This window comes from Peromyscus californicus, unplaced genomic scaffold, assembly GCF_007827085.1.
Source record: "Peromyscus californicus insignis strain IS unplaced genomic scaffold, ASM782708v3 Scaffold_4__1_contigs__length_199733344, whole genome shotgun sequence".
Lineage (NCBI taxonomy): Eukaryota > Metazoa > Chordata > Mammalia > Rodentia > Cricetidae > Peromyscus > Peromyscus californicus.
In genome coordinates, this window is record NW_026294562.1 from 96659959 (window position 1) to 96674869 (window position 14911).

At 39.4% G+C, this 14911-nt stretch overlaps 1 protein-coding gene across 1 annotated transcript; it reads left to right on the forward strand.

Annotated features, from left to right (window-relative positions):
• The first annotated feature begins 1984 nt into the window (after positions 1 to 1984).
• Positions 1985 to 2935, forward strand: LOC128094946 (olfactory receptor 2AG2-like). Its single transcript, XM_052713570.1, has one exon. It carries the CDS (start codon positions 1985 to 1987, stop codon positions 2933 to 2935), a length of 951 nt encoding a protein of 316 aa, XP_052569530.1.
• The last annotated feature ends 11976 nt before the right edge of the window (positions 2936 to 14911 follow it).

A 14911-nucleotide genomic window follows, 5' to 3' on the forward strand; every position in this document is an offset into this window, starting at 1 on the left:
GAGAAGCGGAGTGTGGAACCTTCATGCAGGCCGTGAGAAACCCCTTGTAACTTGACAAAGGCTCCACCAGGTTCCTTGTTTGGGCCAGTTTCCAACACCAGCTCTTCCATAGGGAGCTCCTGATCAAGACCATGTGGGACAGAATAGGTTTTCACACCAAGAGCCAAAGCAATGGGCTAAGCGTAGCGAGTGGCAGGCCAGGGAACATGCCTAGGAGAATTCATTAAAACCCAATTTCCAGTAGCATTTTCGTGGAATATGTCGCCTGGGAGGATGACACTGTCAAACCTCCCTCAGGACAAAGCTGGAGCTTCATTGCTGCCCTTGAGACAGTGCGATTAGACAGCATTGGTCTTCTTTGAGCAGCCCTGCCCACACTTCTTTCCCCTAATTACTACTGTGCTTGTCTTAGATCATGGAACCCTGGTAGGAGAGGAGACATGAAAACCAAAAACCCATAGACTCAAAAATTCATCCAGAACTGCAGGACTCCCCCATATAGAGGTTGGATGGGAGACATAACGGAAGATTAATATTCTTGCTTCCTGAGGATCTCATGCTGAATTCTCAGATGATCAATTGCACCAGTCTCCTTCCAGGGAAGGACTTTCAATGCCAGCAGCTAGAGAAGCCTTTGCCCTTTGATCTTAGTGATAGCCACAAATCTTCATCCCACCCTTCAGAAGAACCACCTTCTTTTGTCCTCAGCATTTTAAACAGCTTCATCCTCCAAAGAATCCTAAGTCACTTAGTGTGGTCTGGAATCTGTGCCTTTTGATTTTGGAGGTAGGTAAAAGTTTTATCTCTGATTTAGGCAAATGTGTGTGGAGGCTTTGAGTATCCAGTTACAGACTCAAGACCTCAGTGGCCTGTCAGTTATGAGATTCTCTGATTTCTGACTCATTCCTGTCTGTTCCCTAGACACCTTGTATGCACACCTTGTACAGGTGGGGACAGTATCAGACTTTGTGAGATGCTGGTCAGACCCAAGCTAATAGAGTTCTAAGCCCCAGATAATGAGTCTCAGTATTTACGTTTGGTACATCTGGATTTCTTGGACTCCTAGAGTCTAATGAAGATGCTTAAATTAATAGTACCTAAAAACAAAATAATATCAGTTGGAGCTTCCCCCTCTACATGACTGCTTGCCTTTAAAAATAACACAGGAAAGTCAACAGAAATAAATTTTGAAATTTAAACATACTGAGTAGTGACATGGAGAAATGTTTGTGTAAACATGCTTCTGAATTGTCAGTCTTCTCTCCTCAGTTTCCTCTGTTTTTATAAAGTTTAGTGATGCTCCTCCATCTGTCTGAGCTTCTGTTGACAGCTCTTAATGTGAGGTTCCCATTACGATCATCATTTTCCTAGACTTGACTTTTCTTCAGCTGGCCAAGTGTGAGCCATCTAGTCTTTCTCTTTAGGGGGTCAGCGGGACAATGAAGAGAATAGGAGGGACAGCATGAGTCTAGATGCAGAGGGAGGCAGCAGGTGGTAGGATCCAGGATTCTGGCTACTGCTCTCTTACCTAATCCTGCTTTGTTTCTCTTCTTTGAAAGTTTCTAAACTTTGGCACAGATGGATTTCAAGACAACTTCCAGTGTCTTTGTTTAATATGAAGAGAGATGTGTTTTTCCTTTTTTAATTTAATTTTTAAAGAATTCCACATTCGAGTACTGTATTTACATCCCTTCCATCTACCCATGTCCTCCACAACCTTTCAAATTCAGAGATGGTTTAATCTGTCTTATTCCTTAATATGCCTTATACAAAGGAAATTCTCTATGACCAACAATTACTGATATGCCTGTTGCCCATTTATCTGATGGTTGATTATAATTCAGAAATCAGAAAATACAATAAATGGTATTCCTGTTGGTCACTCCACAGTGACCTACAATAATTCAAATGTGGGTTTAACTACCTTAGAATGGCTTCCACTGAGAATCCATCTATTTCTAGGCAACTAAAGAGACTACTTAAAATGGAGCTCTGGAACTCCACCTTGGGAAGTGGCTTCATTTTGGTTGGAATTCTGGATGGCAGTGGCTCTCCTGAACTACTCTGTGCCATAGTCACAGCCCTGTATACGTTGGCACTGACCAGCAATGGACTGCTGCTCCTGGTCATCACAGTGGATGCCCGGCTCCATGTGCCCATGTATCTTCTACTTAGACAGCTCTCTCTCATTGACCTCCTCTTCACATCCGTTGTCACTCCCAAGGCTGTCATGGATTTTCTTTTGAGAGACAACACCATATCCTTTGGAGGCTGTGCCCTTCAGATGGCTCTAGCATTGATGCTGGGCAGTGCAGAGGACCTCCTTTTGGCCTTCATGGCCTATGATAGATATGTGGCAATTTGTCATCCTTTGAACTACATGATCTTCATGAGTCCTAGGATCTGCTCGCTCATAGTGGCCACATCGTGGCTCCTGGCATCTCTGACTGCAGTAGGTCATACTGTGTACACTATGCACTTCCCTTTCTGCATGTCTCAGGAAATTAGACACCTTCTCTGTGAGATTCTGCCTTTGCTGAAACTGTCCTGTGTTGATACCTCCCAATATGAGCTCATGGTTTATGTGACAGGGGTGACATTCCTCTTGCTCCCCCTTTCTGCCATTGTTACCTCCTACACACTAATTCTGTTCACTGTGCTACACATGCCCTCAAATGAAGGGAAAAAGAAAGCCCTTGTCACATGCCTTTCCCACTTGACAGTGGTCGGGATGTTTTATGGAGCTGCCACCTTCATGTATGTCCTACCCAGTTCACTGCACAACACCAATCAAGACAATATTATCTCTGTGTTTTATACAATAGTCACCCCAGCTCTGAACCCCCTCATCTACAGCCTGAGGAATAAAGAGGTCACTGGGGCTTTGAGAAGGGTCCTGGGCAGATACATCCTGCCAGCACACCCCACTCTCTAAGGAAGATTTGCAGCTTGCCTTTCACCATTTCTTCTCCAACCCAATTGTCATATTCAGCCATTCTTTAACATTACATGTGTCTGAGATGATAATACACTTTTAAAGTTTTCCTTTACTTTTTACTGTGTACCTAGTATATATGGAGGCTTTAATAGGTGCTTGGGAAGCACCCAGATAAATACCAAATAGGTATAGTTACAAATTTATTTTCCATTTCAACCTCATGCAACAGTGAGATAAGCATTAGCTTTGGTGTGAGCATTTCCCAGTAGCCTCTAAGCACACTACTCACTTTGATCTGTATTCTTAATTATTAATAGTGATAAAGATGTACAGAAGATATTTTGGATTTCTTTAGAAGAAAATAATTTGTAAAGAGTATAATAGGCGTATGATTACAGTTACATGCCCAATCTGAGAGACACTCACAATAATGTTACAAGCATGAAACTTAAATTAACATGGTAAAAAAGGGTTAAATATGGAGCATAACATTTCTCGTTGAAATATTTAACTGAGTCATTTTTAAATGAGGCATAAAATTACAGGTGAAAAAATAAACAATAAGGCATAATTGAAAGTATCCATGTTTCATTTTATTATGTCATTCATAGGTATGAGGAGATGTAAGAAAATTTGAGAACTTTAATTCTGTGAGTGCAGAATCCAAAGTACCTTGGGATATGCAGATGCCATATTGTTGATAATAGTACTTAGCACTCAGAAATTATCTGTACTGAAGTAATCCTGAGTTGCTTAATCTATAAAATTAGATAATGATTTAAGAACTAAAGCAAATTCCTAAGTCACCAAAAAGCCGATCAATTTATATTTTTATTTTTATTACACCTTTTATTTTTATATCACCTACACATATCATATTGAATTTAAATGTAGGTATAACAAGTGAGTTTTATCATTTAAAATTCAGTGAACCTTATTCATTCTTTTTTTTTTTATTATTAATTTATTTTGCAATACAATTCAGTTCTACATATCAGCCACGGATTCCCTTGTTCTCCCCCCTCCCGTCCCCCTCACCTTCCCCCCAACCCCCCCCCCCCCATTCCCATCTCCTCCAGGGCAAAGCCTTCCCCACAGACTGAGGTCAACCTGGTAGACTCAGTCCAGGTATTGTTGAGACCAAGGTTGGATAAAGCACAGGGACAAATAGCCAAATGAATGGAAACACATGAACTATGAACCAATGGCTGAGGGGTCCCCACTGGATCAGGCCCTCTGAATGGATGAGACAGTTGATTGGCTTGATCTGTTTGGGAGGCATCCAGGCAGTGGGACCAGATCTTGTGCTCATTGCATGAGTTGGCTGTTTGAAACCTGGGGCCTATGCAGGATTGTTTGGCTCGGCCTGGGAGGAGGGGACTAGACCTACCTTATTCATTCTTATGATGCAATATTTTGAGTATTGATGGATGGAGGTGCCGAGACTATGACTGAATGCTGTCCTCCTTGTCATCTGGCACCTTTGGACACTAGTTTTAAATTTGTGTATCTCAGGTTGCTGATTTTTTTAAAAAGGTGAACACTGAAAGCCTGATTCCATAATTTTTTGAGTAGCTTGAATAAATGATATATAATATTTATACTGAGGCCTAATACATGTTGACTAATGAATGCATGAATAGAAGAATCATAATAAAATTTATTTTATTGCTACTTCTTAGAAAGAAAATATAATCTTCATGATAAATAGTTAAGTAGAGGGAAACAGTTCTTGTAAACTTGCCAATTTTATGCCATTCCTCTACCTTTGTTATTACTTGGATTTTCTGACATCTCTGAAAGATTCAATGTAACAATTTCTGTGTTTGGAGAGAGAACACATTTGGTGATAAAATCAATGTGGAAGAATTGGTCTTTATTTACAGGGCTGGTAGTCAAACTCAGAATGTTGTGTTGGGGCTCTGCCATTGAGCTTCACACAGTCGGAATGGTTGGTTTTTGTGAATATGTAGTTAGGAAAATACTGGAATACATAAGTGAAAGGCCTCAACTGAAAAGGTACTTGAATTCGGTACTAAGCAACGTGCCCAGCTGATGAAACAAAGCTAAAGACTGGCAGTTTTGTGGGAGCAGACATAGAAAACCAAGGTAAGTTAAGAAAAGGAGGTCTAGGAGATGCTCTGTGACATTTTAAACTTTGTATACTGGAAATATCATGGGATATGAAATGTGATTGTAATGTTTTCTCAGATTCTTATTAAAAACCATATTCCTTAAAACGGGACAAGGTGATACAGTTGACCCTTGAAATTTGTGTTTGAAACAAATCCAATGTAATTATTACTGCAAGTAGGGTGCTCATTCTCTAGTCCATGGCTGCATAACCAAGAACATGTAGGCAGCATTAATTGTACTCAAGAGTTATTAATAATATACAAAAAGAGGATATGCAGTTGGGATATTTTGGATGGGAGATGTTATGGGAAGTTGGAAGGAATTAGTGGTGGGGGAATATGACCCAATATACATTGTACAAATGTATGAAATATTCTAAGAATAAAATATTATTGAATAGTATCATACTTAGGAGAAATACATGTTAATATTATGTTACCCAGCTGTTGAATACGGCCAGTAATATTGCGCTATGAAATCTGAAATACCAGAAGAGAAGATTTTCAATACTCTTATCATGAAGAAAGAAATGAACATGAAGATTGGTGGGTATGGAGTTGGGGGTTGGGAAAGAATATACTAAAAATAAACTGTATAAATTTCTTAAATAATAAATAAAATAATGTTTGATGTGTCAAATAACTACAGTATATTGAGTTTCAGAATTGGGGTGATTACATATTTTAAATGTATTCCATCTCATTTTCAGCTATAAAGGTGTACAATTACTACATCCTAACTAAAAGCAATCAAATAATTAAGAATTGACATTAGTTTAGATTAAAAAGGCTTCTGACATAATTTAAGTATATAATTGTTTTCTTATAAATAAAATTTCCTTAGATTGTAAACTAATATAATAAAAATTCTACATTTTTAGTTTTAGCTTTCTTTTACTGAAATTAATAATACTTGCTGGGATATAGGTAAAAGCAGATTCTTCTGTTAAAAGCTAGATAATAAACATTTTAAGCTTTCTAGGCCATATTGTATAAAATCCAATGTGTTACAATAAAAGTAGAGAGATGGCTCAGCACTTTAGAGCACTTGCTGCTTTTGCAGAGAACTCTGATTTCATTCCTGGGACCCACATGGTAGCTTGCAACCACCCATACCTCAGTTCCAGTTCTGACCTCTGCCAGCATGCCTGTGGTGCACTTGCATACATGTCAGCAAACACTCAAACACATAAAATAAAACAAACAAATCTAAAAATACCCCCAAACTTTATTTAAATAGAGAGATTTGATATGAACTTGCCACCATAGTTGCTTACCTCATCTCTACAACTCAAACCAATAAATATTTCATTTCAGTGGCTTGATAGGTAAGCTATTCTTTGCATACATAGATCCCAGATGAGACATGGAGTGGAAGACATGAGGTGTGAAAATGACACATGATCAGCTCTTGGAGAATTTCAAGAATATCCTTTTCAGCATCCAAGCAGTGAAGATGCGATGGTTTTTCAAGACTGAGTTTTGTATAAATTTGTGATGCTCACATCCCATCTATTGAAACACAATGTGACTCCACCAACATGCAAAGGGATGCTGGGAAATAGGAAGAAAGGGAAAACAGATGAAGGATGACACATAATCTGGTTTTAATCATCTGATACTAGCAATATCTAAAATTTGTTTTAGGGAAATTTATTCCTTTGCATTAGTATGGTAACTTTTGTTGTAAATATTTACCCATTTCATCTAATGCCATGGTTGTTCATTTCTTCCTCATTAACTTGAAATTCTTTCATAGTACATGCTAGTCCCACCACTGTTGTTAATCACTGAATTTATTTCATCATATCTTAATTACTATAGCTTCAGCTGTGATGTATATTTCACAATTTTCTTAATCATTCATTCTTCCAGCTTTCTAGAATGTCAAAATCCATTCTTAAAATGCATGCGAGTTCTGAAGGTGGCTACTTTGACTCTATAGGTTATTTCTCAAAAAAATTAGCATCTTTAAATAAAAATGTCACTTCTTTCCAACTAGGAACTTGGCTTATTAGTCTATTTCTTTGGTGACTTTACATCCAAACACCCACATATGTTTTGTGTTGTTATAAAATTGTACTGTAGATATTGACAGATTTTTTTCCTTAAGTAGGAAAGATTATGGTCTATGTAGGAGACAGTAAGAAGAACAATAAGATGAGGCTATTTTGAGTATGGGAGGGTGCAGAGTTTCAGAAGCATGGTGCAAGATGGGCAGAAAGATACATGCCTTCATTTAGAGCAGTGAAATAAACAAACTTGTATTTAGAGAGGTCATTCTGTGTACTGGAGAGAAAATTGACCATAGCAGGAGTAGAGGAGAAAGAAGAGGATCCTTCAGTAAGGTGTTGCTGAATATGGGCTTGTGATAACTTGGACTGAATAACATGAACAGAATTGGGTATAAAGAGGGGAGATCATAAGATTATTATGTTTAGAATCCATTACATAGATGAAGCTAATAGGACTTACTTGTTGAGACAGTAAGGCAAAGGAGAAAACATTATTTATATGTATGTGTTAATTTCTTCACTTGTGATGATGTTATTGATTTAGATGGAATAAAGCAAAGGAAAAAGAGAGAATATTACAGGTTATGTGGACAGCTAACTAGTCCTAAATCAAGAACAGTTGCGTACTATGCAGTAGGTAGCAACGAGCAGAATGCAGCTGGGTTAGATTAAGTACAAAGGGCAGGATTTGGTAAGTGAAAAGTGTACAGAAATAAGATTTTAAGAATCTGTGTAGAAAAGTAGCATGGCCTGGCCTGTATTTACAGAGGGTGGTATGGGTTCTAGACAACATTAGCAGAAAATAAATAAAAATACGGTTTTGATTATTTTTTAAATTCTCGTTTGTCATGAGAACTAGTGAGATACTCAACCTTGATTTATGCATATGCTCAGGCTTTTGTATCATTGGCCTACTACTCTAGAAATCACTCAGGAAAGATTCTCCATTGAGAAGAAAGCAAGATCTTTATCAGTTCCCTGGGAAATTTCCACACCCAGAAATAGGCAGGAAATCAAAAAGTAGAGAGCGAAGTGTAGGAGAGGACAAACCAACAGTAGGGACAAGAAAGGCAGAGAGAGAGAGAGAGAGGGGGGGGGGAGGTCAACTATATTTCAATGTTGCTGGAAGATCAAAGGTGAAAGATGCAGAATGGACTCTTTAAAGAAAATATTGTTAGATTTTTACATTTAACTTGGGATTTCTGTAGAAGCCAGGAAAACAGGACACAGTCGCTGGGGTGGAGGATGCCTTAAGGAAGAGGGAATAGCAGAACAAAGATGATATGAAAACAGAGAGCAAATACTATTGGGAGCTATTAAACTGTGATGAGGATAGGAAGATAGGGAAAGTAAGGGGGCACAGAGGGAGGGTTAACCAAGATTAAGGGTACAATAGAAAGCCATATGGTAACTTCCAATTCTGTAGGCCAACAAAAGATTAAGAGCTAGTGGGGTGATGGCTTTCCTAGCTAAATAATCCTGAACTAATTTCTAAGGGATATTAACCCAAAATCTCAGTGCCAAGTATGGAGTGTCTCCTTAAAAAATTGTTAGTCAGTTTGGTCTCAGAGGTTCCCAAAACAATACAGACTTTTGCCATTACTCTTACCTGCTCACCAGAGCTAGTTGACAAGACCCTACTACTAGAGATAACATACCCCTTGGGTACAAGACACAGAAAATGTAATCTTTAATTGAGCTAGAAGCTTACATATTATTGGCCAACTTATATAGTGACACAAGTACAATGCAGGTTTCCAGGGGGAGGAAAGACATCAATGGTCTTACCTAATTGAGAACCCTATAAACTATTCTATCAATCTGCTAGGCAAGAAGTCCCCACTGCTGCAATAGTAGCATGACTGTTATGGGGGTAACCAAGGGCCCTCTAATTGGTTTTGGGACCTGTTCTACAAGGTGGGATCTATGTTTAATACTGCAAACCCAGTTAAAAATTCATAGCTGAGGGGCTGGAGAGTTGGCTTAGGGTTAAGTGCTGCTTCTCTTGAGGAGGACCAAGTTTCAATTCCCAGCACCCATGTGATATCTTATAGCCATCTGTAGCCTCAGTCCCAGGGAACCTTACATCCTCTTCTGACCTCCACAGGCACTAGGTATGAACATAGTGTGCACATGTGTACACGCTCATGCATGCACACGTGTGCACACACACACACACACACACACATGCACTTACAGACAAAACACTCATACACATAAAATAACTTTAAAAATATAAAATAATCCATAGCTGGGGAATGTTAGACTCTAAGAAGAAACTATTGTTGTTTGGATAAGTTGTCACAGCTCTAATCTGCCTTTGAGATGCTTACATTTATGCCCATAGACAAATACTGCTCTCAGTCTTAATCAGAGAAACTCCTCTCTGCAAGGAAAGATGCTGAATATAGAGAGACACATGGCTGGTCAAGACATTGAAAATAAGTGAGAGTACTTAGCCCTCAATAGAACTATCATACCCCTCCCTGTCTGTCTCAGGGAACAGGATAGAAGAGAAGGCAGGAAGAATGTTAATAGTAGGAAGAGAGGGAGGACTGTGGTATGCCAACTGCTGTGCAGGATAGAGGCAATGCAATCATGAACTCACAGCAGCAGCTACTGCCAACAATGAACCTGGACAATACTTGGCCAGTCAACAGTCAGTCATAGATCAGGGAGGAGTCCATGTGGACAAATCCATTCTTGCTGAAGTGAGGTACTGATGAATTCTGGGAGAGGAGTAGACAATGTCTTCAGTTGTGCACCCACTGATGAGCTTACCATGCTCTCATGAATAGTAGCAAACCTGTAGATCCCTGGTTAAACTCAGTGAGTCACAAACAAAACAAAAAGCTATGAATGTGTGGAGGGAATTTTGGGGGGATAATAAGGACAGGAGTCACATAAAAGAGGGTTGTAAGTGATGGTACTAAGAATGTACTATATGTGTATTATGAGATTGTCAAAAGGACAAAATTAGTAAGAAGAAAATGGGAAGTAGGACTTCCTTGGGATTGAGTTCACGCAACTAGATAATCAGTGGAGAAGAAAGTAGATATAAACTCATATTTATTTATTTATTTATTTTACATCTTGACCACAACCTCCCCTCCCTCTCCCCTCCCTCTTCTCTATCTCCTCCCCCAATACAGCCTTCTTCTATATTCATTCAGAAAGGAGCAGGCCTCCCCTGTGCATCAGCAAAGCGTGGCCTATCAAGCTTCCATAAGACCAAACATCTCTCCCTGTATTCAGTTCAGGCAAGGTATTCCAGCATAAGGAATAGGTTCCCAAGAACCAGTCAAAGCACCAGGGACAGCCCCTACTCCCATTACCAGGAGTCCCACAAATAGACCAAGCTACACAACTGACTCATATATGCTGAGGACCTAGGTCAGTGTTGGTGACTGCGGTGATGCTGCTACCTGGGACGAAGGGTTTACTATTGCTTGTTCAGAGAAAAATTGCCAGGACCATTGTGTTATAAGAAAGCATCAGCAAAGGTCAGTTTGGAAAAGTTTGGCAAGACAAATGGTGGGGAGAAATTGCTGTGAAGATTTTCTGTTTTAGGGAAGAATATTCATGGTTCCGAGAGACAGACATTTATCAGACTGTGATTGCTCCAAACCACAGAGGAGGCACAAAAAAAAGTTTGCAGGGAACCATGACCACACTAACAGCAACTTCTGAAATCTTCAAAAGGATGATGGGACCCCACAAAGATGATTCCACATGGACTATGATAAAGCCATTAAACTGATTAATCTACTTTGGACTACAAACTGGTCAGGACAATTTCGAGATGACTAGCTGAGATGATCCAGCCTGACAGACTACTCGAGCAAGGACTTATGACAAGCCCTGAACTTTCCTTTTATGTAAAGACTGGACAAATGATACAGGACTTGACAATTAACCCAAAAATTTTCTTTTCAAGATTCCCTAAAGATATCTTCACCCCTAGAAAGCAAAAAGGAAAAGAGAATAAGATATAAGATAGATCATCGAATCTACTCTGAGAAAAATGATAAAGAAATAATAGGATAAATAGGTAGATCACTGAATCTACACTGAAGAAAAAGGGGAAGATATAAAAATGACAAAAGGTAGACTACTGAATCTATTATGAAGAAAAGAGAGAATATGGTTATGATAAGATAAAAAGGGAGATTATGGAATCTACTTTTAAAAAGGAGCTACTTGTTTTAAATAAGATAAGTAATGAAAAAATTTTGGTCTGAGTTTATCAGATGTTACTGGACTGGACATTGTTAACATATATAATGGAGTTTTTATCTGAACCTGTCAAATGTTAATGGACTAGACATCATTAATGTAATTTTTGGCTGCATATATTGTATATACTTATTGGATAGTTTTTCATGTATTAGTTATAAGCCTTTTTTAATTTTAGACAAAAAGAGAGGAAATGTGGTGGTATTGTGTTCCCCAAAATATTGTATACCTTAATAAACTTATTTGGGGTCAGAGAACAGAAAAGTCACAAGATACTTAGGCTAGAAAATGTTAGCATACGCCTTTAATCCTAGCATTCCAGAGACAGAAATCCCTCTGGATCTCTGTGAGTTCAAGGCCACATTGGAAACAGCCAGGCATGGTGACTCACGCCTTTAATCCCAGAAAGCAGCCTTTAATCCCAGGGAGTGGTGGTAGAAAGCAGAAAGGTTTAAGGCGTGAGGACCAGAAACTAGAAGCATTTGCCTGGTTAAGCATTTGGCTGGTTAAGCATTCAGGCTTCTAGCAGCAGTTCAGCTGAGATTCATTCTGGATGAGGACTCAGAGGTTTCCAGTCTGAGGAAACAGGACCAGCTGAGGAACTGGTAAGGTGAGATAACTGTGGCTTGTTCTGTCTCTCTGATCTTCCAGTATTCACCCCAATAACTGGCCTCGGGTTTGATTTTATTAATAAGACTTTCTAAGATTCATGCTACACCATGCAGGCTCTCTGGTTGTTGGTTCAGACTCTGTGAGTTCCCATGAGCCAGGAAAGCTGTATCTGTGTGTTTTCCTGCAATGTTCCTAACCCCCTTGGCTCCTCCAGTTCTTCCTCCTTCTCCTCAGCAGGACTCTATGAGGTAGTTCCAAAGTTTGGCCATGTGTCTCTGAACCTGCCTCCATCATTGACTGGATGAACACTCTCTACTGACAACCCAGATAGTCACCAGTCTGATCACAGTGGGTAGTCAGTTCCTGCTATGCATCCACTGCTCCCAGGAGTCTTAGCTGGGGTCATCCTTGTAGACTCATGGGAGTTTCCTTATATCAGGCTTTTACTCAATCCTATAAAGTCCCCCTTCCTAATCATCATGTTATTTCTGTTACTATACAGAGGGATTGAAAAAGCTGTGCCAATAACAGAAAGGGATGAGACTGTAGGAGTTTTGAGGCTAGAGCAATTAGGACACATTCATATTTTAATGATTATAGTTAAGAGCAATAGAGGAAACAGTTTCAGGAGGAAATTATTTTAAAGGAGCAAAATTTGGGGGAAATCAGTGAAATTTAGATCCAAAACCCTAGAAGAGATAAGCCATTGATAGACAGTTGTCGTAAAGGAAACCAATGCATGTTGTTGAAATACAGATTCAGGTAGTTGGGGGACTCAAAGAGGGAAAAGGAGAGGGGTCTTCAGCTGAATAATGTTCTAATGAAATATGGGACAATGTTGTCAGATGAGACCAATGGTGTAAATTATTCACAAAAGGGGGAACATGAGTGGCTCTGAGAAGTATAGCAATATAATTTCTCTATAAAAAGAGGAGGTAGAAAAGTTGGGAGAGTCAGCAGTGATAGGAGACTCCAAAGAACACAACAGGGCTGATGCACATATGAACTCCCAGAGACTGGCAGCATGTACAAGATCTGCACAGGTTCAAGGTAGAAAAAATTCTTAGAGATGGGAAAGTGGGTACAAAATCCCCCCTAACCCAAATTCCCACCCCTAACCCAGAAGCTGTTTGCAATTGATACGTGCTGGACAAACAAAATAAATCAGTTTTCTTTCATGAAGTGACACTGGGTATATCAATATCAATAATACTTCAGGGGAGGGCCCATGCTTAGGAGTAATGTGCTCTTTATTTTGTTTTTTGGATTGTTGCTTTAAGTTTTGGGTTGTTGTTGCTGGTGTGTGTGTGTGTGTGTGTGTGTGTGTGTGTGTGTGTGTGTGTGTGTGTGTGTATAAGAGAGAGACAGAGATAGATGGAGAGAGAACATGAAACTGGATAGGTAGGGAGGTGAGGAGGGTCTGAGGATATGGGAGGAGTTGAAGGACGAGGAAGAATATGAACAAAATATACTGTATGAAAAAATTAAATCCCATAATTATACAACAGGAAATTTCACGAAGGAAAGAAATATACTCACTAAACAATGGCCCTAAAACTGATGGAGCTAAGTGACTGCTGTTCTTGAGCATAGCAATGTGGATGGTGTTCTAAGGAGAAGTATCAGGCATGGAGCTGACATGGTATTGACAGAATCTAATAATCACAGTAGAAAGAAAATTCACCAGAAAGACTATGTCAGTTTTATAATGATAAAGCCATCAGACTTTATATTTCTTCTACTGAACTTATGCAGTCATGTTTGTTATCAACAAGTGAATGTCTGCATTTAATTTTCATAAAGTTAAAAATAAAAAGTCATAGAGTCCCCAGGAGCTGTTTCCCAGTGGTTTTTTTTTTTTTTTTTTTTTTTTTTTTTTTTTTTGAGAAACAAGTGACTAAAGACTGAGAAAAGAGGATGAGGATGAGGAAAGAACTGGGTGAGAGAGAAGAATGTCCTGACCTAGAGCGGTGAGAGCTGAGGCTGGTGTCCTGTGTTACCTGGCAACTCTGAGCAATGGAGCTGTGGCTGCAGGCTACAGGCTACACAGGCACACACTCACATAAGTACATGCATGAGAGGGGAGAAATGAGACGTAATAGAGTGGAAACTATCAGAGAAGTTTCAATAAACCAGTGTTGATGCTACTTAGAGATCAATGAAGGAAGACCTGGCATCAGCTGACTGTCTAGCTACCTCCCTGCAGTTGATAATAGCCCCCACACAAGAAACACAGGATAGAAGTAGAGAATGGAGCCCTCACAGGGGTGTAAGACAACTTTGTTACAAGGCAGAGGCTATTCAGTGGTCTCTTGATGCTTACGACTTTCTAGTATAGTATATTTAGTCAGGGAATCCTGGGCAAAGCCAAGTGGGGCAGAACAAGTTTTCAGAGCCTAAAGATAATTTAAAGGGCGAAGTATGCAGAAATTCTAGGCTAGGGGATATGCCTGGGAGGATTCATTAAATCTACTTTCCATGGGCAGCATTTTCAGGGAAGGTCATGCCACTTGGGATGAAGACAGTCAAATCTCCCCAGGACAAGTATAATATTCACTGTTGCTCCAGGGACAACGAGGCTAGGCAGTGGTTGGTTTTCTCTGAACAGCCCTGCCCATCCCTCTTTCTCCAAATTCCTTCTGTGCTTATCTTATATCATGGACTCTTGCAGAAAAAGAGATATAAAAGTCAGTTTATAGATGAAAATTACCAGATCTGATTATTGTTTTCTTGATGACAGCCAGTTCTATAATAAATGATGACTTGATGTTAGCCAGATGGAATCTCAATGTAGTCTTGACTTACATGTCACTGATAGCTATGGATATTAAATGTTAGTTCTCCCGAGTCAATATCTTATTGCAGGGTTCAGAAAATTCTTCTAATTTGGAGGTGAGAACCATGCTAAGGGACTCATCACCTCCCTTCCCCAGGATTCTCTGCTAAATCTCAACTTGTGCCCATGTTCTTCACAG

Excerpts from the sequence above, each read along its gene's own strand:
- LOC128094946 (XM_052713570.1), top strand. The coding sequence starts at position 1,985 with ATGGAGCTCTGGAACTCCACCTTGGGAAGTGGCTTCATTTTGGTTGGA.